The 23675-nt window shown below is 35.3% G+C and overlaps 1 protein-coding gene across 1 annotated transcript in view; it reads left to right on the forward strand.

Annotated features, from left to right (window-relative positions):
* Positions 1–23675, forward strand: part of CDH10 (cadherin 10) — a 192795-nt gene that overhangs the window by 68473 nt on the left and 100647 nt on the right. The window contains exon 2 of the mRNA XM_055554902.1: positions 613–968. Within this exon, the coding sequence (XP_055410877.1) occupies positions 738–968 (231 nt within the window). The 5' untranslated portion in view covers positions 613–737. The remainder of the gene's footprint in view (positions 1–612; positions 969–23675) is intronic.

Below are 23675 nucleotides of genomic sequence, written 5' to 3' on the forward strand. Positions count from 1 at the left end.
GTAGTTGTGATTTTTATTTTCTGCTCTAGGAAGCCCTATTTGTTTCACAGATCTACCTAAGAGAGGAGAGAAGAAAAGTCTTCAGCTGAAGACACTTAGATTTTTTTTTTATTTTGGCTTTACTTTTATCTTTGAGGTGGATGAAAATTGAAGAAACTGTGCTGCTGTTTAAAAAAATTATTTAAATATCATTGCATTGCATTATAAGTGTCTATTTCCTGTAGTTATTAAAATAACTATTTTGTTTTCAAAATTTTAATTTATGTTAAATTACTCTGGGAAAGTTGATATGTAAAATTAACTACATCTCCACTCTATACAGGGGTTATAATTCCTAAAAACTAGTAAAGTTCCAAAAGGAAAAAAAAAAGGCTTACTATGTCCTTTCTTTGGAATTTGTTTGAAATTATTTGCAATCATCTTTTCTTATATTATAGACATCTTACTAGACAAGTCATGTCTCCAAAACTAGCAATTACTTTATGTAAGAGAGGGAAGGTACATATTTTGGTTGCTATCATTAATTAATCTTTGTCACATTAAATTTAAAGTGACAGGTAACATTCATAATGTTGTCAACTGACTTTTTTTTATTTATTTGTTTGTTTGAAGCTTTTGGAAACATGTCCAAAACATTGATGAAATGTTGGAAACCAGTTGAAATACAGTAAAATTCAACCGAATAAAATAAGACTGCTTTTTCTTCATCCACGTTGGAAATTGTCAAGAAGTGAACTATGACAATATATCAATTTTTGCTACTATTTCTACTCTGGGTATGCCTGCCACATTTCTGTTCTCCAGAGATAATGTTCAGAAGGACTCCTGTGCCTCAGAAAAGAATTTTAGGTGCACGTGTACCGAGGAGTGATGGCAAAATACTTCATCGTCAAAAGCGTGGTTGGATGTGGAATCAATTTTTCTTACTGGAGGAATATACAGGATCTGATTATCAATATGTGGGCAAGGTAAGTCTGTATTGAAATTGCAAATATTTACATTCTTTTATATATGTATGTATATATGTCTCATAAGGAATACTTGAAGTTTATAAAAATTTCCATTCTTACAAATTTTAATCTTTAGATATTCCTAAAGCGATATTTGATTATGGAATACAAACTATGTAATGAATATGGAATGATAAATGTAAGAGTTCACTTACTAGAATTAATTCTGCCTAAAACCTCATGGATTAGAGGTAACAAAATTGCAGTTTCAGAATTTGTATTTAAAAATCAATGATTGGAAGAAAACTCTATGTCAATCTAGTCACTTAAATTGACAATGCATGAATATTACACATATCTCATTGCTGTTGACTTTAGTGAGGAAGAAAAGATGTATTTAGAAGTTCTTTGATATTTTGCAGAATGAGAAAGCAAATGTCATTAGAAACATGACCTAAGGCCAAAAAAATACTTACTTCTAAGAAAATTCCAGATATAATATTCCAGATATAATATAATATAATTCCAGATATAATATTCCAGATATTAATGTTACTTATTTTTCTAAAGTCCTACCATGGGGACATTTATGTAAGGAAGAAACAAATGGAAAGACAAGCAGTTAAAAGTAGTTTTCTAATCAGGATATGATCAAATGAGATTTCATGCTGTTCAGTTATAAAAGTTTGGGAAGAAAATGATCTGTGGTTAGGAATGGAAGGATAAATGTGACAAAAGTAACAATGCTTTTATACACTGGGTTGTATTAATTTCAGTTTTCTTTCTTGACACTATCTGAATCTAATCAAAATTAGGTAATTTCTTAAAGAAAGAATTCTTTTAATGGTGTTATTATTTTTATGGACAGTTTATGAAACTATGTTAAAGGGAAAAAAAAGTTAAACACACTCACAAAAGGCAGATATAATCAAATGTTCTTATAGCTCAAGCAAAGACTATAAAATTAGGATAGCTCCATGACTGTGTTAGCATTTATTGCATCAACCTAATGCTTTTGTACTGTGGTGTTGGAGAAGACTCTTGAGAGTCCCTTGGACTGCAAGGAGAGCCAACCAATCCATTCTAAAGGAAATCAGTCCTGGGTGTTCTTTGGAAGGAATGATGCTAAAGCTGAAACTCCAGTACTTTGGCCACCTCATGCAAAGAGGTGACTCATTGGAAAAGACTCTGATGCTGGGAGGGATTGGGGGCAGGAGGAGAAGGGGACGACAGAGGATGAGATGGCTGGATGGCATCACCGACTCAATGGACATGAGTTTGAGTGAACTCCAGGAGTTGGTGATGGACAGGGAGGCCTGGCATGCTGCAATTCATAGGGTTGCAAAGAGCAACTGAACTGACTTAAACTTCAGTAGAGTCATTCGCATAATTAAATTCATGCTTGAAGTTTTTGTCTTCTAAGAAAAAGAATTTGAGAAAATATATGTTCATTGATTTTTTTAAATACTTTGGTATGTTTTTTCATGTTCCAGTTATTTCAATCCTTTTAAAATCTCTGGCAATATAAGAATGATGGCATTAAAGGTTAAATGTCATATTGACTGGAAGGAGAAAAAAAGAAATGGCAACCTAAGCAATTTTACCAGAAAGCAAGCAGTAGTGGACTTATCACAGGTGTCATCTGATCAAATGCCTGAGATCAGAAGGTGAAGGCAAATTTTATGGTTGCTGCAATAGGCAGCTTTCAGTTTATGAAACCAACCACATGAAAATATAATAACTGAAATTTGATCCATAGAAACTATAAATGGTTTCATTTGGTTCTTCCTAGACATAGCAGTTATTTGCATAGATTTTCCTTCATCTAGTCCTTAATGAGTAATAAATGTTGCTAAATTGAATTGCATTATGTGCTGTTGTGATGATAGTCAAGCTACTTTATGTGCTTTCATTTGTTCTTTCTCCAAAGAATATCAATAACATGAAATCAAGAACTTCATATCTCCTTTTCTATCTCTTAGATTTTAATATATAGTTGATTGGATTAACCTGAGTTGTATTGAACTGAATTCTCAGAGTGGTCTGGTACCACTTAGCTCTTTGGTGGGGAACACTAATGTAGAATTTACATTACTATGGGGTATTAAAGCCGGTAAATACTTAAAAGATGTATGCATTTTGATAAACAACTCAAATGCTGCTTCCATAGTCTGCTCTATAAAAGCAAGTCAGAAAACTCTTTAATAAGTAGAGTCATAAGGAACTTAAAGAATGTGCTCACCAGTTTCTTCTGTGTCCTGAGCTACCAGATCAACAGAAATAAATATATTTGATGTTGTAACTCTGACTTGACTTCTGATATTCAGAGCATCTGTTATTTAGCTTATATTTCAAGTCCATTTTGTATTTCTATCATTTATTCATGTAGTGATCTGTGAGTGTGTATGCTTAGTCTCAGTCATGTCTGATTCCTGCAACCCCATAGACTGTAGCCTGCCAGGCTCCTCCATCCATGGGCTTTTCCAGGGAAGAATACTGGAATGGGTGACCATTTCCTTCTCCAGGGGATCTTTCCGACCCAGAAGTTGAGCCCAGGTCTCCTGCATTTTAGGTGGATTCTCTAATGACTGAACTACAAGGGAAGCCCAACCTGTGAGATACCTATCTTTAAATGTCCCTTGTCTATAGTATATATGTGTATTATATATACTTGTCTATATATATATAATATATATATTATATTGCCTTGTACAATATAATATATATAGTATATATGTATATTATCATTGAATGTTTATATTGCATTAATTACTTATATAAAGATCTTATTTTAGAGATAAACATATCAATGTGTGTATGCAAAAAAGATAATATGCAACATAGAATATTTTTAAATGTGCATTTTAATGAATATAATAGGAAGCTAAGATATATTCTCTTCATGAGATATAATTTTTTTTGAAATTTCCTAGATAATCTTTCCAACATTACTTATAATAAATGTATTACATATTCATCCTTTCAGAAATTCTGGTTCTAGTTTTTACTTTGTTTAAAGTAAATATGTGATATTGATGCTAAGTGATTCAATGAATAGTTTAGTTTAGAGGTAGAAGTTATAATTGTCCCAATTACTAGACACATGGGAAGACAATGACAGAGACTCCATTGTTGTGGGGAACAGTGGGAGCTCTGAGTAAAGCCAATGAAGAGACTTACAATGGGGAATTGAGGACAAAACTGAAAAGCACATGCATAAAGAGGGGGACGTTTAAATACCGAGCAGCCAATGTGAGCAAATGAGAAAGTGAAAGTCGCTCAGTAGTGTCTGACTCTTTGCAACCCCATGGACTATGCATTCCCTGGAATTCTCCAGTCAAAACACTGGAGTGGGTAGCCTTTCCCTTCTCCAGGGGATCAAACCCAGGTCTCCTGCATTGCAGGCAAATTCTTTACCAGCTGAGTCACAAGGGAAGCCTGTAGAACAGCCAGTCGATCCTGTAAAAAAATGGATGGCATATAATTTTTTAGATAAAAACCCATTACTGCTTACAGAATTAAAGCAAGGGAAAGAACCCCTTAGTCCTCATTGGGTTAAAGCAGAAAAAAGCTTAGGAAAAACATGTTACTGCCAGTCTAAACATTCATATATATCCTTGCTACTGCCACTATTTTCCTCTCTCAGTGGTTAAATCAGTTAACTTCTTCTAGCCTTCATTTTCTCACCTATTGTATGATCATATCAGTGGTTTTGCATTATATATAAATATATATTTATATATTTACCACTGAGCCACCAGGGTAGCCTATAAATGTACATTATATATATATTCAGTTCAGTTTAGTCTCTCAGTCGTATCCGACTCTTTGCGACCTCATGAATCGCAGCACACCAGGCCTCCCTGTCCATCACCAACTCCCAGAGTTCAATCAAACTCACGTCCATCGAGTCAGTGATGCCATCCAGCCATCTCATCCTCTGTCGTCCCCTTCTCCTCCTGCCCCCAATCCCTTCCAGCATCAGAGTCTTTTCCAATGAGTCAACTCTTTGCATGAGGTGGCCAAAGTACTGGAGTTTCAGCTTTAGCATCATTCCTTCCAAAGTAATCCAGGGCTGATCTCCTTCAGAATGGACTGGTTGGATCTCCTTGCAGTCCAAGGGATTCTCAAGAGTCTTCTCCAACACCACATTTCAAAAGCATCAATCCTTCAGCACTCAGCCATCTTCACAGTCCAACTCTCACAACTATTCATGACCACAGGAAAAACCATAGCCTTGACTAGCCGGACCTTTATTGGCAAAGTAATGTCTCTGCTTTTGAGTTGGTCATAACTTTCCTTCCAAGGAGTAAGCGTCTTTTAATTTCATGGCTGCAGTAACCATCTGCAGTGATTTTGGAGCCCCCAAAAATTAAAAAAAAAAAAAAATATATATATATATACTATATATATATATACACACACATTATATATATATATACATATATACATTATATATATATATATAATGTATATATTATATTAATGCACAACATTATAGGCTACCCTGGTGCCTCAGTGGTAAAGAATCTGTCTGCTAATGCAGGAGATGCAGGTTCAATCCCTGGGTCTGGAATATCCACTGGAGAAAGAAATGGCAACCTACTCTAGTGTTCTTGCCTGGGAAATACCATGTACAGAGGAGCCTGGTGGGCTACAGTCTGTGGGATCACAAAAGAGTTGGAGGGAACTTAGCAACTAAACAACAACAAATGTACATTATATTTTTAATTTTATATGATTACATTATAAATGTGAACTGAATAAGCATTTAAAAGCCCATTTATTAAGAAAAATTAAAAAGAATAAGAAGAAATAAAGGAAGACTGAGGAAAAAAAAGAAGAAAGCCAGTGGTGGAATTGCTACTGCCATGGCTTTTATTAAGAAACTAGCTAAACCCATGATGAACTCAAAGCTTTTCTTTGTTCACCTCTCAGTGATAAAAAAAAATCTTTTCCTCTAAATAATTTAATCAAATGTATTCTAAACCAAAATACATTTCGCATAAGTTTTTTTTTTTTCAGTGAAATTATCACAGTATTGACCTTTAAGATGGGATAGTGTCTGCTAACCTTTCTCTACCTTCCAAAACAAGGGGTTTAAAACTTGAACTTCAGGTATCTAGTTTGCTCTATGCTGCTTTTATATCTCAGCTTCCTATGAACATTTTTAAATTCCCCAATTTAAGATTTGAGAAATATTGTGTTTATCAACTATTTTTATTAGTTTAATTTTTTTTTACATATAGCTTATCACAGATTTTCATTGCCTGTTTCAGTTGCTCTAAATAATTTCAAATCTCTAGGCTTCCAAAAATTCAAATAATGACATTAAGCTAGATATGCTTGAATTTACTTTGAGCTGTAATAAACACACAGTTCTAAGTGAATTACTAATTCTATTTACTGTCCAAATTTTTCAGTTTATATAATAATTATTCTGAAGTTGAGAAAAACATGTTAAAAATATATTTTGAATCAAAAGCAAGAGAATGAGAAAGATCCCCAAACACCAAAAACTTAATAACATAATTGAGCAACAATAAATATGATTTTGAGTCAGCATAGTATCAATAAAATAATTCACTCTAGGAAGTCAAAACATAATAATTTTAATAAACAATTAGGACAACTGTCTAACTTCTTGACTTAATGTAAAAATATACCATCTGGACACATGAAAGAGATTCTTGGGGCCTCCAAGTGATTCAGACCTGATAGTCTCATTGATGTCATCATTCTCTAAATGTAGAATACATTTGACACATAGATTCTTTTTTTCCTGGTGATTGATTTTTTTTAATTATTATTATTGAAGTATAGTTGATTTACAATGTTGTGTTAAATTCAGGTATATAGCAAAGGGCATATATATATACACACACATATATATTCTTTTTCAGATTCTTTTCCCTTTTAGATTATTATAAAATATTGGTGTGTCTGCTACATCTCCTGCATTGGCAGGATAACAGAAAGTTATGGGACCCTTTCTGTCTTAGATACCGCACAGACGGCAAAAGCCTGAAATACAGCAATATTTGGCACTTACTATTTTGTCTAAGGCTTTTGGGATTTGTGCTCTGTCTGAGATAAAAAGAGTGTCATAACTTTTTGTTATCCTGACTTAATTTGAGATTTGCATTACATGAATCTATGCTACTAAATGTCGGAATGGGGAGGGAGGAGGGAGGAGGGTTCAGGATGGGGAACACATGTATACCTGTGGCGGATTCATTTTGATATTTGGCAAATCTAATACAGTTATGTTAAGTTTAAAAATAAAATAAAATTTAAAATAAAAAAAAAAAAAATAAATAAATGTCGAGCCTGGAGAGGCAAGTTATTTTTATTTGTTTATTTCTTTGGAAGGGGCTTTTAATGTGCAACAGTTTATAATTAAGTTATCATTGGAAATTTCTAGAAGAAAGGTGTTCCAAAAACTGGAAAACAAAAAAAGTGTTATTCATAAGAGAATCACCTGACTTTAAACATTCACAAAGTCAGAAAGTACCAGCTGCGCTCACCAAATTAGACTGTATGTGTTTTGTCCTTAATAATATGGGTACAATCAAATCAAACCTAGTTGCAACCAGGGAAGGACTAGTTGGAACTATGGTAGAATAAACTGTCCTGACCTCCCCACTGCAATCTTCCTATGGAGGAAGAAGTTCTCAGGTGAACTTGTGGAAGAACTTTATATCAGAGTTTAGAGAGTTAGAAGCACTCCCTTTGACATTTTAAAAACTGTGCTGAGGCCGAAAGTTCCCAGGTGATTTTTTTCTTTTTTTTAAAATACAAACATAATGAAGAGAACCTACATAAAACACACACACACGCACATTTAGCTGTTTCATACATATAGGCTTGCTTTAGTGCTGAGATGGGAGAAGGAACGGTCTTGTGATAGAGTTATTTTCTATCTGAACCCCAGTAATGAAAACCATAAAAGGAGTGAATTTAGTTGGAAAATATCCCGGAAGAAAATAAATCAGGATGACTTGATAGACATCAACAGAAAATCCTTTAGATTAAATGATTAATTGAAACCTTCCTGATGAGACATTTGGACTTTTGAGCTACTTCACTTTCACTTTCACATAAATGTTATTTCCCTAATATAGGTAAAGGGAATTTGCTCAGTCTTGTCTGACTCTTTGCGATCCTCATGGGCTGTAATCTACAAGGCTCCTCTGTCCATGGAATTTTCCAGGCAAGAGTACTGGAGTGGGTTGCCATTTCATTCTCCAGGGGATCTTCCCAACCCAGGGGTCAAACACGGGTCTCCTGCATTGCAGGCAGACACTTTATCATCTGAGCCACCAGGGAGGTTAATATAGGTAAAGACCACAATTAAAAAAGATGAACCTGAATTAGAATTTATAAAGATTCTACTAATCCTCAAGCATTTTTAAATAGAGACATGTCCTGCAAAACCCTGATACTGTTTTCCAGGCAGACCACCTTTGGTTTTTCATTTTCAGAATGCATCCAATGTCTATATCTCTCAATATTTCAGCTAGAAGTTACATTGGAAAATTATGCTCACATCCTCAAAGCTCACTATAACATTTTAACAAAGTAGTTAAATTGAGGAAGATCTTAAGCTGTGTTCCACATATATGTGGTAGAAGTTCAAAACCACCCATAGGTGGTTTAAAGATAAGAGAGGCTATAAAATAGAACGTGTACCTAAAATTTTGTAAGCTTTTTTGGGAAGCCATACTAATTCATGTTAACTCATAAGTGATCAGGTAACACCGATTTAAGCATTTTATGTATTAATGTTATAGCATGCTATTCTTACATAGAGATTTTACTATGTTTTATTTACTTTTTAAAGAAATTGGTTTTGAATTTGGGTTTAATGTGTAAGCATTCTATTTTTTCCCATTTAAACTAAGGGGAAATAGACTTCTTGTTAGCATTTTCCAATAAAATATCCAATGCCAAATATCAAGTTAAAAAAAAAGATAAATGGAATTAAGTATGGGATACTTATATATAAAAAAACAACTTCAATCATTCTTTTACTTAAAAGTTCTTACTGGTAGTAGTGACAGTATATAATTACTAAACTCTTCCATGAACTTATTTACATAACATGCTATATCACCGTATAACCCTCACAGAACAACAGTACATCCACATCACCTAAATAATTTACCACGCTCGCTGCCCTTACCGTACTCTAGTGATCTGTGGGAAGTCTATCTTTCCACTCATCTTTATACCCTTGATTTAGTAACCTGGAGAAGCTGTTTCCATCTTTTCTTTCCCACCAGCCTTATTTTTATATACCCTTCTCTTGGACTTACCATTTTATAATCCCATCCACACAGAAGCTCTCTTGTCTCTTTTTTCTGCTTCTTCAGTTTGTCTCCCAGCATCTTTTAAAATCTACGTCTCTATGCTGTGTCCCCTGAATTTATTTTTATTGGGTTATGTTTTATATAATAGATAATTATGGATTTATTTTCTAAAAATATTATTTCTATGCTTTTAGACCAATCAATTCACAAAGATTAGTAACAGTTGGAAGTAGATAGAAGCACTTTGATAATAATAATAGATGGGTAATAAATTTTTAAAAATGACTCAATTTCTCTGTGCCAAATAAACTTTTAAAAACATTAACTATTATTTTAAAATATTAAATTTAAGAAAAATTTAGATATACAATTTAACCCATCATTTTTCAAATATGGAACTTCAAGAAATATAATAATCTTCTAATGAAGATTATGTGAAAATTGAGTCAGACTTTTGGCTAAAGTTTGAGAGAAATTTCTGTAAATGAAAAATGTATTTAAATCTCACTTAAATTTGTTCTGTAGAAAATCTCTTAGTATAATTAATCAGTAAGAGGTGAGTGTATAATGGCCATGAAGCATAGGAAATTATTATTATGGCATTATGAATTTCTACCAAAGCCCTCTCATTTTCTTTCTTTGACAATATACAATTATATTGTCAATTAAATTTTTGTCCCCTTTGTACTAAACAATAATGTTCTTTTTAGTAAAGAAAATGAAAAAAGGGGATGCATGTTATTATGCTTGCTCATCAATGTCTCATACTTGGAATATGTTCAAATATTCAAATTCTCTGTTGCTTCTTATGAAAATCTGAATAGAAAAGGACAGTACACTTCAATAAATTTTCTGAAGTGAATTCTTAAATATTTACAGAATATAGTTATGTCTTACTTTTTGCAACCCCATGGAATATATAGTCCATGGATTTCTCCAAGCCAGAATACTGAAGTGGGTAGCCTTTCCCTTTTCCAGGGGATTTTCCCAACCTGGGGATCAGACCCAAGTCTCCCACATTACAGGCGAATTCTTTACCAGCTGAGCCACAAGGGAAATCCAATATAGTTAAAATTCTACTTTCATTTTATCAAAGAATATGATTTAATCTGAATTTTATTATCATTATTAATATTGTTGGTGGTGGTATTACTATTTTGCTAATTGAGTAACTGCATTTCATGGGCTCCTGGTAATTATAAATAGAAGTTAAAGAAAAACATATTAGTTTGCAGGTAAATGAACTAAGTTTATAAAAGGGAACAATGAATTGCTGGGATATAATATACAAACCTTTGGTTTTCTCCCTAGAACTCTAATCCACAGGAAGCAAAAACACTTTATGCAAATTTCAGATTCTCTCTGGTAAAATTCTTTCACTAACCTCGCTTTTAAAGCTATACTTTATGCATTTATAGATTACATAAAGTTATTAAATTTAGAATTTTAAATGAAGATATTAAATCTCAGTGCAGGATTAAAATTATTTTATCAAATAGGAAATTAAGCTATAAGAATGTGTACTTCTTGAGATAGCATTTATCTCAAGGAACATTTCCTATTTTGACTGCTGTTTAGCTTAAATTCCCTCAGTGAACTCTTCACTTCAGTGTTGTATCTTCCAAATATCCCCAAAAAACTCTAACAAAATTGAATTCTTCAATTTTCCCTGATACTAGTTCTGCCACTGGAGAAGGCAATGGTACCCCACTCCAGTACTCTTGCCTGGCAAATCCCATGGACGGAGGAGCCTGGTTGGCTGCAGTCCATGGAGTCACTAAGAGTCGGACACGACTGAGTGACTTCCCTTTCACTTTTCACTTTCATGCATTGAAGAAGGAAATGACAACCCACTCCAATGTTCTTGCCTAGAGAATCCCAGGGACGGGGGAGCCTGGTGGGCTGCCGTCTATGGGGTGACACAGAGTCGACACGACTGAAGTGACTTAGCAGCAGCAGCAGTTCTGCCACTATGTACAAAACAACATCATAAGCTTAGCACCAAATCTAGTTTGTAAATGTTGGGTTATCCTGAGATCAGAGAAGCAGAGGGATAATGTTGTGAATCATGAACTGAGTGTATGCATTCCTGAGAGGCCATATTCCATTTCAGGGCAAAAAGATACACTTCATTTTTAAAAGCATTTAGTAGCTTTATAGTATTATTTCCAGTGAATATATTGTAATTTATTTTACCATTTCCTTCTGAAGGACTTTTATTATTAAAAAAAAATTAAGCGATATAATCATATGTTATTTCACACAGTGCTGGTATAGCTTTAGGAATATGACTAGACTTGAAATGTTGAAGCAAAGTTTGGAAACTTTAAACTTTCAGAGGGATTGCTAAATTGCTCTCCATTATGTTGTTTGAATTTATCATGCTAACAGCAAGGTACTTCAGCAACTTTTGTTGTTCAGTTGCTAAGTCATGTCCGGCTCTTTGCGACCCCATGGACTGCAACACACCAGGCTTCCCTGTCCTTCACTATCTCCCGAGTTTGCTCAAATTCATATCTATGTAACTATTTAATTGTTTAAATCTCTGTACTATCAACATTTGAAATAGTTTTTCAATCTTGTAAATTAAAACACTTCTCTTATTTTAAGTGAGAATGAACATTTCTTCATGTGTTTAAAGCATTTTTTATTTAAATTAGTGTTTATATCCTTCACCAAATTTTCTATTGTTAAACTAGTTTTTTTTTTTTGACCTGTAAGTTCTCTTTATTAATTGACCCTTAATTCTTTTTTTTACTTTCAATGTGATACATGCTGAAAGTTGAATAAAACACACATATAAACTTTAACAAATAAATGTATGACCTCAACTCCAGTCAAGAAATGGAAAATTAGTGACCCCTAAGAACCTCTGTGTGTCAGCAACAAAATCATTCCTCCTGTATAAAAGTGGCAATTACATTCATTTGGGGTTAATAATGCCTTGTGTTTCCTTATAGTTTGAGCCAGTCATAAACAACATGTGAGTTTTAAATGTTTCTGAAATTTAAAGTAATCATTGTTCACATATTCTTTTGTGTCTTTTGCCCAAATGGGGTTATGAAATTAAACCATATTTTGTGCAGAGGATCTCTGTGTTTGGATTTACTTCTACATTATTATCAGTAATGGAGATACAGTGTTGTGCCTTCACCTTACTTTGGTTCTTGCTCACAGTACTTCTGTGAATGTTTCTGTACATGCACTGTCTTGCTTATGTACATTGAAAGAGTATATGATTAAGAGTAAATGTGCTGATCTTTACTGGAGAAGGAAATGGCAATCCACTCCAGTACTATTGCCTGGAAAATCCCATGGACAGAGAAGCCTGGTAGGCTACAGTCCATGGGGTCGCAAAGAGTCAGACATGACTGAGCGACTTCACTTACTTAATGTGTGCCTAGCTTCAATTTTTCCAAGTATTGCCATTTTAGTTTCCTCGACTTTAACCAGTGCATACTCCCACTGTCAGTATACAATGGTTTCTTTTATTCTAAGTAGAGATTCAATTTTGTTATTTTTAGACTTTTCTCTTTTTAAATCTGATGTTTTAATTGGCATTTTCCTGAATAACAATGAACTTTGTGTGTGTGTCAACAAGTTTTTCAAGTGTTCTATCAACCATTTCTTTTATTTTTTTAATTTTATTTTATTTTTAAATTTTACATAATTGTATTAGTTTTGCCAAATATCAAAATGAGTCCGCCACAGGTATACATGTGTTCCCCATCCTGAACCCTCCTCCCTCCTCCCTCCCCTTACCCTCCCTCTGGGTAGTCCCAGTGCACCAGCCCCAAGCATCCAGTATCGTGCATTGAACCTGGACTGGCAACTCGTTTCATACATGATATTTTACATGTTTCAATGCCATTCTCCCAAATCTTCCCACCCTCTCCCTCTCCCACAGAGTCCATAAGACTGTTCTATACATCAGTGTCTCTTTTGCTGTCTCGTACACAGGGTTATTGTTACCATCTTTCTAAATTCCATATATATGCGTTAGTATACTGTATTAGTGTTTTTCTTTCTGACTTACTTCACTCTGTACAATAGGCTCCAGTTTCATCCACCTCATTAGAACTGATTCAAATGTATTCTTTTTAATGGCTGAGTAATACTCCATTGTGCATATGTACCACTGCTTTCTTATCCATTCATCTGCTGATGGACATCTAGGTTGCTTCCATGTCCTGGCTATTATAAACAGTGCTGCGATGAACATTGGGGTACACGTGTCTCTTTCCCTTCTGGTTTCCTCAGTGTGTATGCCCAGCAGTGGGATTGCTGGATCATACGGCATGTCTATTTCCAGTTTTTTAAGGAATCTCCACACTGTTCTCCATAGTGGCTGTACTAGTTTGCATTCCCACCAACAGTGTAAGAGGGTTCCCTTTTCTCCACACCCTCTCCAGCATTTATTACTTGTAGACTTTTGGATCGCAGCCATTCTGACTGGTGTGAAATGGTACCTCATAGTGGTTTTGATTTGCATTTCTCTGATAATGAGTGATGTTGAGCATCTTTTCATGTGTTTGTTAGCCATCTGTATGTCTTCTTTGGAGAAATGTCTATTTAGTTCTTTGGCCCATTTTTTTGATTGGGTCATTTATTTTTCTGGAGTTGAGCTGTAGGAGTTGCTTGTATATTTTTGAGATTAGTTGTTTGTCAGTTGCTTCATTTGCTATTATCTTCTCCCATTCTGAAGGCTGTCTTTTCACCTTGCTAATAGTTTCCTTTGATGTGCAGAAGCTTTTAAGGTTAATTAGGTCCCATTGGTTTATTTTTGCTTTTATTTCCAATATTCTGGGAGGTGGGTCATAGAGGATCCTGCTGTGATGTATGTCAGAGAGTGTTTTGCCTATGTTCTCCTCTAGGAGTTTTATAGTTTCTGGTCTTACATTTATATCTTTAAACCATTTTGAGTTTATTTTTGTGTATGGTGTTAGAAAGTGTTCTAGTTTCATTCTCTTACGAGTGGTTGACCAGATTTCCCAGCACCACTTGTTAAAGAGATTGTCTTTAATCCATTGTATATTCTTGCCTCCTTTGTCAAAGATAAGGTGTCCATATGTGCGTGGATTTATCTCTGGGCTTTCTATTTTGTTCCATTGATCTATATTTCTGTCTTTGTGCCAGTACCATACTGTCTTGAGAACTGTGGCTTTGTAGTAGAGCCTGAAGTCAGGTAGGTTGATTCCTCCAGTTCCTTCTTCTTTCTCAAGATCGCTTTGGCTAATCGAGGTTTTTTGTATTTCCATACAAATTGTGAAATTATTTGTTCTAGCTCTGTGAAGAATACCATTGGTAGCTTGATAGGGATTGCGTTGAATCTATAAATTGCTTTGGGTAGTATACTCGTTTTCACTATATTGATTCTTCCAATCCATGAACATGGTATATTTCTCCATCTGTTAGTGTCCTCTTTGATTTCTTTCACCAGTGTTTTATAGTTTTCTATATATAGGTCTTTAGTTTCTTTAGGTAGATATATTCCTAAGTATTTTATTCTTTCCGTTGCAATGGTGAATGGAATTGTTTCCTTAATTTCTCTTTCTGTTTTCTCATTATTAGTGTATAGGAATGCAAGGGATTTCTGTGTGTTGATTTTATATCCTGCAACTTTACTATAGTCATTGATTAATTCTAGTAATTTTCTGGTGGAGTCTTTAGGGTTTTCTATGTAGAGGATCATGTCATCTGCAAACAGTGAGAGCTTTACTTCTTCTTTTCCAATTTGGATTCCTTTTATATCTTTTTCTGCTCTGATTGCTGTGGCCAAAACTTCCAAAACTATGTTGAATAGTAATGGTGAAAGTGGGCACCCTTGTCTTGTTCCTGACTTTAGAGGAAATGCTTTCAATTTTTCACCATTGAGGATAATGTTTGCTGTGGGTTTGTCATATATAGCTTTTATTATGTTGAGGTATGTTCCTTCTATTCCTGCTTTCTGGAGAGTTTTTATCATAAATGGATGTTGAATTTTGTCAAAGGCTTTCTCTGCATCTACTGAGATAATCATATGGTTTTTATTTTTCAATTTGTTAATGTGGTGTATTACATTGATTGATTTGCGGATATTGAAGAATCCTTGCATCCCTGGGATAAAGCCCACTTGGTCATGGTGTATGATCTTTTTAATGTGTTGTTGGATTCTGATTGCTAGAAGTTTGTTAAGGATTTTTGCATCTATGTTCCTCAGTAATATTGGCCTGTAGTTTTCTTTTTTTTCTTCAGGTCATCTATTCCTTGCTTATTGGTTGTTTCATTCTGAAATCCATAATAGGTGTGTAGCACTTATTATTTTTAGATACGCTCTAGGTTACCAGGTTACATCTCTGAATAAAAGACAACACATCCTGCGTCATGAAGCTCACTTTTTTTTGGGGGGGGGGGTGTGGGAAATGCAGGAAATTAAAAATAAATATAATAAATATAGAAGTCTTATAGTATGTTAGATGATAAAAGTTGCTATCAGAAAAGAAGAGAGAGGTACTTCTCTGGTGGTCCAGTGACTAAGACTCCATGCTCCCAATGCAGGGGGCCTGGGTTCAATCCCTGGTCAGGGAACTAGATTCTATATTCCACAGCTAAGAGTTCACATGCTGCAACTATGAGATCCCACATGCTGCAGCAAAGACCCAGTGTAGCCAAATAAAGAAAATATTTTTTTTTAAAAGAAAAGAGGAGAGAAAGCCAGGTAATAAATATTGAGAGGTGGAACAGATCAGATGATGGTAGTCAATACTTCATCACTAAAAAGGTGATATTTAAGCAAAGGATTTGGAGGAAGTGAAAGGGGTAACTAACAGCTATTAATGGAATACATTTTTCTTTCTTTTTTTTTGCATCAAGATGAAATAGTTACTACAAACATTGTAAATCAAGAGATTCTCCATGAATATTCAAGGAAAGGCAAGGAGGTATGTGTGCCTGGGGCAAAAGAGGCAACAACAACAGTAACAACAGAAGGGGAAGACAGAAAGGTTAACAGTATGCACAGATGCTACAGAATGTGGCAGACAGAATAATTCCCTCAAAGACTCTTGTTATTGTTCAGTCACCCAGTTGTGTCCAATTCTTTATGACCCCATGGACTGCAGCACGCCATGCCTCCCTGTCCCTCACCATCTCCCAGAGTTTGCCCAAGTTCATGCCAATTGCTTTGGTGATGCCATCCAGCCAAAGCATCCTCTGACACCCAAAGATATCCACATCCTGATTCTCAAAATTTGTGTATATGTTATTTTAAATTGCAAGCAGACTCGTAGCTGTAGTAAATTTGAAGCTCTTGAGATAGGAGAGATTATATCCTGGATTTCCTGTGTGATCCCCATGTAGTTCCATGGTTCCCTGTAGGGGAGTAAGACAAGAGGTTTAAAATCAAAGGAAAGGGATGTCACAATGGAACCAGAGGTTAGAGTAACAAGCTTTGAATGTGGAAGGAAGGAACAGGGGCCAAGGAATACATAAACCCTCCAACAGCTGGAGATGGCAAAGAAACAGTCTCATCTGGAGCCTCCAGAATGAGCAGAGCCCTGCTAACACCTTGCTTTAGACTTCTGACCTCCAGAACTGTAAGAAGATAAATTTGTGATGGTTTAAGTAACTAAAGTTTGTGATTTTACAACAGCTATAGGAAGCGAAGACATAAGATACTGTATTTTGTCTTTGACTCTGAGTTGAAATGGGATGATATTGTAGAATTTTTAGCAGAAGATTGACATTGTATGAAATAAGTTGTTAAAATATCAGTCTGACTTCTGGCATTAAAGTTGGCACAGTAGAAACCGGTGTAGTTTCATGCATAGATGTTAGGGAGCATTGTTACAGATGACTCAAAACATTTTGGGCTGAGCAACTGAAAACTGACTTGCTTTTATTTGCAGTAGTAGGGCATTAAGAGTAAAACCTCGAGTTCATCTTTGGATATGTTAAAATAAATGGAATTTTGTGATTATATGAGTTCAGGAAAGATTTCTAAACTGATCTCTTAAAAGTCATCAGCATATAGATGAGAGATGGGACTGTAAGATATCAAGAAATTGAATGTAGTCATAAGTGGAAATAAAGCTGCTTTCAAGGGCTAACCCACATTAAGATGTATGCGTGAGAAGGAGGAGGATGTGGGACAAAAGAACAGAAAATAACAAATACAATCAAGAAAGAATATTCTTTGAACTGTGAGGAAAACTAAGACCTTGGAGTGTCTTAGAAGACTGGCAAAGAACATATTTGGAGAGGAGAATGTGTTAACTGAGTCAAAAGCTGCTAAGTCAAGTACGTGGAGAGTCCTATTGACTTTAGTTTCATGGAGATTCTAGGTGAACTTACTTTTATGGTTCCAATGATGTGGGTCCAGAATTCTTACCATAGTGGATCTCAAAGGGAATGGAGAGAGAGAAATTGGAAAAGTCACACACAGGGAACATTAGAGTCTTGCTGTAGCAAGTCTCTAGTCTTTTTGTAGCACTATCTGATGGGGAGAGTGTGAGTTGGATCAAAAAAAAAAAAAAAAAATAGGAACAACTCTTTTTTGACTTGTCTTTCTGCATTGAAAAAAAACTCCAATAGAATATTGAATAGATGATATGAGAGGGACTATATTTTGTTCTTAATTTGAAACAGTGCTCAACAGTTCAGTTCAGTCACTCAGTCGTGTCCGAGTCTTTGTGACCCATGGACGATGGCACACCAGGCCTCCCTGTCCATCGCCAACTCCCAGAGTTTACCCAAACTCATGTCCATTGAGTTGGTGATGCCATCCAACCATCTCATCCTCTGTCATCCCCTTCTCCTCCTGACCTCAATATTTCCCAGCCCCAGGGTCTTTTCACATGAGTCAGCTCTTCACAGCAGATGGCTCAAGTATTGGAGTTTCAGCTTCAGCATCGGTCCTTCCATTGAATATTCAGGACTGATTTCCTTTAGGATGGACTGCTTGGATCTCCTTGCAGTCCAAGGGACTCTCAAGAGTCTTCCCCAACACCACAGTTCAAAAGCACAGTGCTCAGCATGTTATCATTAATTGTGAAGTTTCTTAAGGTTGTTTTAAAATATATTTTTATCGGACTAAAGGATTTTCTTTTAATCCTAGTTTGCTTTGCTTTTAAATCATAAATGAGTATGAAATATTGTCAAATATATGTATCCATCTGTTGAACTGTTTATTTTCCCTTCAGTATGTTACCAAAGGATTGCCTTATTTTTCTTATTTGAACTAAACTTGAAGATTTGGAAATAGGCCATACTGGTAATGATATAAAGCTTTATATTGTCAAATTCCATTTGCTCTTTCTTTGTTTAAAATTTCTACTTTTATAAAATCATTCATTTTCATACAAGATATCTCTCAGTAAAATTACTGTTTCTATTATATCTAGACATCAAAGTTACAACACTCATATAAAATGAGACCACTTTTTATTACCACTTTTTCTGTTACCTTATGTATTAATAATTTGTGTTTTGGTGTAAACACCAATACAGTATACTAACGCATATATATGGAATTTAGAAAGATGGTAACGACAATGCTGTATGTGAGACAGCAAAAGAGACATAGATGTATAGAACAGTCTTTTGGGCTCTGTAGGGGCAGGGATGATGTGGGAGAATGGCATTAAAACATGTATAATATCATATAAGAAACGAATCGCCAGTCCAGGTTCGATGCAGGATACAGGAAGCTTGGGGCTGGTGCACTGGGGTGACCCAGAGGGATGGTATGGGGAGGGAGGCGGGAGGGGGGTTCAGGATGGGGAAAACGGTTACACCCGTGGTAGATTCCTGTTGATGTATGGCAAAACCAATACAATATTGTAAAGTAAATTAATTAATTAATTAATTAATTAAAAATAAAAATAATTTGTGTATGCAATTGTATTAATGCTTTCATGAATGTTATCTAGAATTCATTTAGAAATTTCTTCTGTACAATTGTTTTATTATAGGGAAATGGGGGCGATTGACTTATTTTCTTTAATGGTTATAGGACTTCTCAAGTTCTCTTTCCTTCTTGACTTAGTTTTTTCTAAATTTCATTTTTGGCATCTGTTAAATATTTGGACATATAGGCTGATGGGGTAAATCTAGAAGGCTTCTTAGCTCATGGTCTAAAAAGAATTTGTATATGTTTTTAAGGCTAGATATTTAAGAGGAAAAAGAAGAAGGATATGGTGCAGAAATTGTGTGTAGCCCTCAAAGTTAAAATATTTATTCTCTGCTTCTTTACACAAACACAAAAGTATGTGGAGGCTAGGGTTAGAGGCTTTTTTAAGAGGAACAGCACAGAAAGTCCTCTTTTTCTATGGTCATATGGGACTATAAAAAGGTTTGTGCAAGCTGAAAACATACAGTATCATTTTAATAATCAATGAGGAAAATTAAAACTGTTCTGTTATGTTAGAAGTTTTTTTTTTTCAAATCTTCAAAACCCATTTAATATTTGCTACTAATTTAGTGAGTGAAAGTGAAGTCACTCAGTCGTACCCGACTCTTTGTGACCCCATAGACTGTAGCCTACCAGGCTCCTCTGTCCATGAGATTTTCCAGGCAACAGTACTGGAGTGGATTGCCATTTCCTTCTCCAGGGGATCTTTCCAACCCAGGGATTGAACCCTGGTCTCCCACATTGTAGACAGATGCTTTACCGCCTGAGCCAATAAAAAATATATAAAACTCATATTGTTTCAGTTCAGTTCAGTTCAGCCGCTCAGTCGTGTCTGACTCTGCGACCCCATGAATTGCAGCATGCCAGGCCTCCCTGTCCATCACCAACTCCTGGAGTTCACTCAAACTCACATCCATCGAGTCGGTGATGCCAGCCAGCTATCTCATCAATCTGTCGTCCCCTTCTCCTCCAGCCCCCAATCCCTCCCAGCATCAGAGTCTTTTCCAATAAGTCAACTCTTCGCATGAGGTGGCCAAAGTACTGGAGTTTCAGCTTTAGCATCATTCCTTCCAAGAAATCCCAGGGCTGATCTCCTTTAGAACAGACTGGTTGGATCTCCTTGCAGAGAGTCCCTCCAAGGGACTCTCAAGAGTCTTCTCCAACACCACAGTTCAAAAGCATCAATGCTTCAGCGCTCAACTTTCTTCACAGTCCAACTCTTACATCCATACATGACCACTGGAAAAACCATAGCCTTGACTAGACGAACCTTTGTTGGCAAAGTAATGTCTCTGCTTTTGAATATGCTATCTAGGTTGGTCATAACTTTTCTTCCAAGGAGTAAGTGTCTTTTAATTTCATGGCTGTAGTCACCATCTGCAGTGATTTTGGAGTCCCCCAAAATAAAGTCTGACACTGTTTCCACTGTTTCCCCATCTATTTGCCATGAAGTAATGGGACCAGATGCCATGATCTTTGTTTTCTGAATGTTGAGCTTTTAGATAACTTGTTCACTCTCCTCTTTCACTTTTATCAAGAGGCTTTTTAGTTCCTCTTCACTTTCTGCCATAAGGGTGGTGTCATCTAGTATGCTATAATTTAAAAGAAATTATGCTATAATTTGGAGAAGGCCATGGCACCCCACTGCAGTACTCTTGCCTGGAAAATCCCATGGACAGAGGAGCCTGGTAGGCTGCAGTCCATGGGGTTGCTAAGAGTTGGATACGACTGAGCGACTTCACTTTCACTTTTCACTTTCATGCATTGGAGAAGGAAATGGCAACCCACTCCAGTGTTCTTGCTTGGAGAATCTCAGGGATGGGGAAGCCTGGTGGGCTGCCGTCTATGGGGTTGCACAGAGTTGTACATGACTGAAGTGACTTAGCAGCTGCAGCAGCATGCTATAATTTAGAAACATTGATAATTAAATAATTTTATTTTCTAAAGAAAGAGTAGCTTGAATAGTGCTTACATTCTTTTCTTCATATATATGAACTTTTTTTTATGCCTTGGCCAGATTCTCATATTCCTTCCCAAGTATTTTTCTAGTGAAATATCTTTAAGAGTTCCTTTAATATATAATGTTACCTGGAGGCTGAATTGTAAAAGTACCACAGACTATTTTAATCACTGTTCACCCCCTGTCCACCTGACTTATACTGTCATTGACTTTTATGTTCCTTATTTGTTTGGATTTATTCACACATTTTACATTTTCTTCACTATTTCTCCTTACATATTAGACTTTCAGTGAGAGATCATTTGCTTTTGCTATGAAATAATTATATTCATTAGTGTATGTGCTAGTGATGGTATCTTCAACTTGATTTTATCTGAGGGTATTTTTGGCTTTGTGTTAAAAAGTTAATTTTTGTGGCTACAGAATTTGAAAGTGATAGCCATATCAGGTAACATTTCTCTGCTCCCTGGATTATGAATGGATTGCTGTTTCTGAGAAATCAGCTGACCTCCTTCTTCTTTGAAGATAATTCACATGTTTCTATCTGACTTCTTTCAAGTTTTATCTTTAGGGTTCTCTGGTTTACTGAAAAAAATTTAATCTGGCTCAAAATATTGTTGAGGGTCATCTTGTCATGGTCAGTTTTTTTTTTTTTTTCTTTACCTTTAATTACTTAACCCTTTTCCCCTCTATTCCTCCAAGTTTGCTTACAGTAAGGCAATTTTCTTTCTAATTCCATAGCATGAGCAACTGGTTTTAACTGTTAAATGTTTGAATGTTGAGTCTACATCTTTGGGCTTGAATTGTGTACCTGTTACACAAGAAGTGCAACAAACCTGAAAAACAAATTTTCTCTTATAAACATATTCACATAGTAAAAGCAGCTTTAGGATTTGCTATTCTACTTACAGACATATGTGACCTAAGGTGTTTATTTCCCATTATACGTGGTTCTGTCATCTCACCTTGTCTTTATTACTTTAAAAGAACTGTTGTTTATATTCTCTCCAGCATTTCAAATTGTTTTTAAGATAATTTTTTCCAAATAACTTCTCTACCATTTCTGAAAATGAAGATTTCTTCCTATGAGTTTTATTAGGAATTGCAAATATATATTCCCTAGTATAAACTGTGTTTTACTATTTGAGTGTGTATCTGTAAATAAATTATTCAGTTACTTTTATGGAGTTAAATTATTTATTTCTTTTGTTTTCTAAGTTGTTTCCTTTGTTGTTCTGATCTCTTCTTGGAAGCAGCTTCTTTCATTCTTTTCATTTCTCTCTAAATCATGTTATTCCAAACTCAAGTAATTTAGTGTTTATTTCCTATATAACCACAACATACCATCAAATCAGGAAATTAACACTGGTGCATTATAGACATTACTTCAGACCCCATTCAAAGTTTGCCACTTTTTCCAGTATCATTCTTTATGGAAAATCGAGGCAGTTAATCATACATGGTTTTTAGTTGTCATGCCTCTTTTTTTTATTTCTGTTTTCTGACATAGTTCTCAATGATTCTTTGATTTCATGATCCTGAGACTTTTGAAGATTACAAGCCACTTATCTTCTGAATTGTGAAATGTTCTTCAATTTGTTTGTGTCTGATGGTTTCTCATGATTAGATTTAGGTTATGCATCTTTAGCGGGAAATCACGCAAGTGATTCTGTTCTTCTCATTGCCTCTTATCAGGGGGTGCAAGGTTTCAAATTGTGCCATTCTTGGTGATCTCTATGATTATTGGATTAAAATGGCATCTTCACTATAAAATTATTGTCATAAATTATTTTCTTTTTTTTTTAATTTGCTTTTTTAAGCCTTTTATAAGAGCAGTTATATGTTCACAAAAAGATGGAGAGGATGGTGCACATATTTTACATATATCTCTTGCCTTGACATGTGCATACCCTCCCAGTTATCAAGATCCCCTACCAGAGTGGTGCATTTTTATGACTGATGAACCTACAGTGACACATTGTTATCACTCCAAGTCCATAGTTTACTTTGTAGTTGACTTTCCATGCTGTACATGCTATGAGTTTGGGCAACATATGACGATACATCTCATTGTGATGAAACCATAGGGACTCTACTCTCCTTATTCATCCCTCCTCATCCCCTAAATATGACAACCAGTAACCTTTTACTCTCTCCAGTTTTGTCTTTTCCAGAATGTTATATAGTTGGAATCACACAGTATGTAACCTTTTCAGATTAGCTTACTTCATTTAGTAATATGAATTTAAGGGTCTTCCTTGTGTTTTCATGGTTTCATAGCTCTTTTTCTGTGTGTGCTGAATGATATTTCTTTGTATGGATGTGTCATAGTTTTATCCATTCACCTACTGAAGGGTATCTTGGTTGCTTCTGAGATTTGACATTTATAGGGAGAACTGCCTATAGGTGTTTTGTGAACATCCGTGTGTACATGTTCTGTGCACATAAGTTTTCAACTCCTTCCTTGAAATACTGAGTTGGATCAAATGGTTAAAGTTTGCTTAATTTTGTAAGAAATCAACAAAGTATCTTCCAAATTGGCTGTACTATTTTGCTTTCCCACT

Source organism: Bubalus kerabau, chromosome 18 (assembly GCF_029407905.1).
Source record: "Bubalus kerabau isolate K-KA32 ecotype Philippines breed swamp buffalo chromosome 18, PCC_UOA_SB_1v2, whole genome shotgun sequence".
Classification (NCBI taxonomy): Eukaryota; Metazoa; Chordata; class Mammalia; order Artiodactyla; family Bovidae; genus Bubalus; species Bubalus kerabau.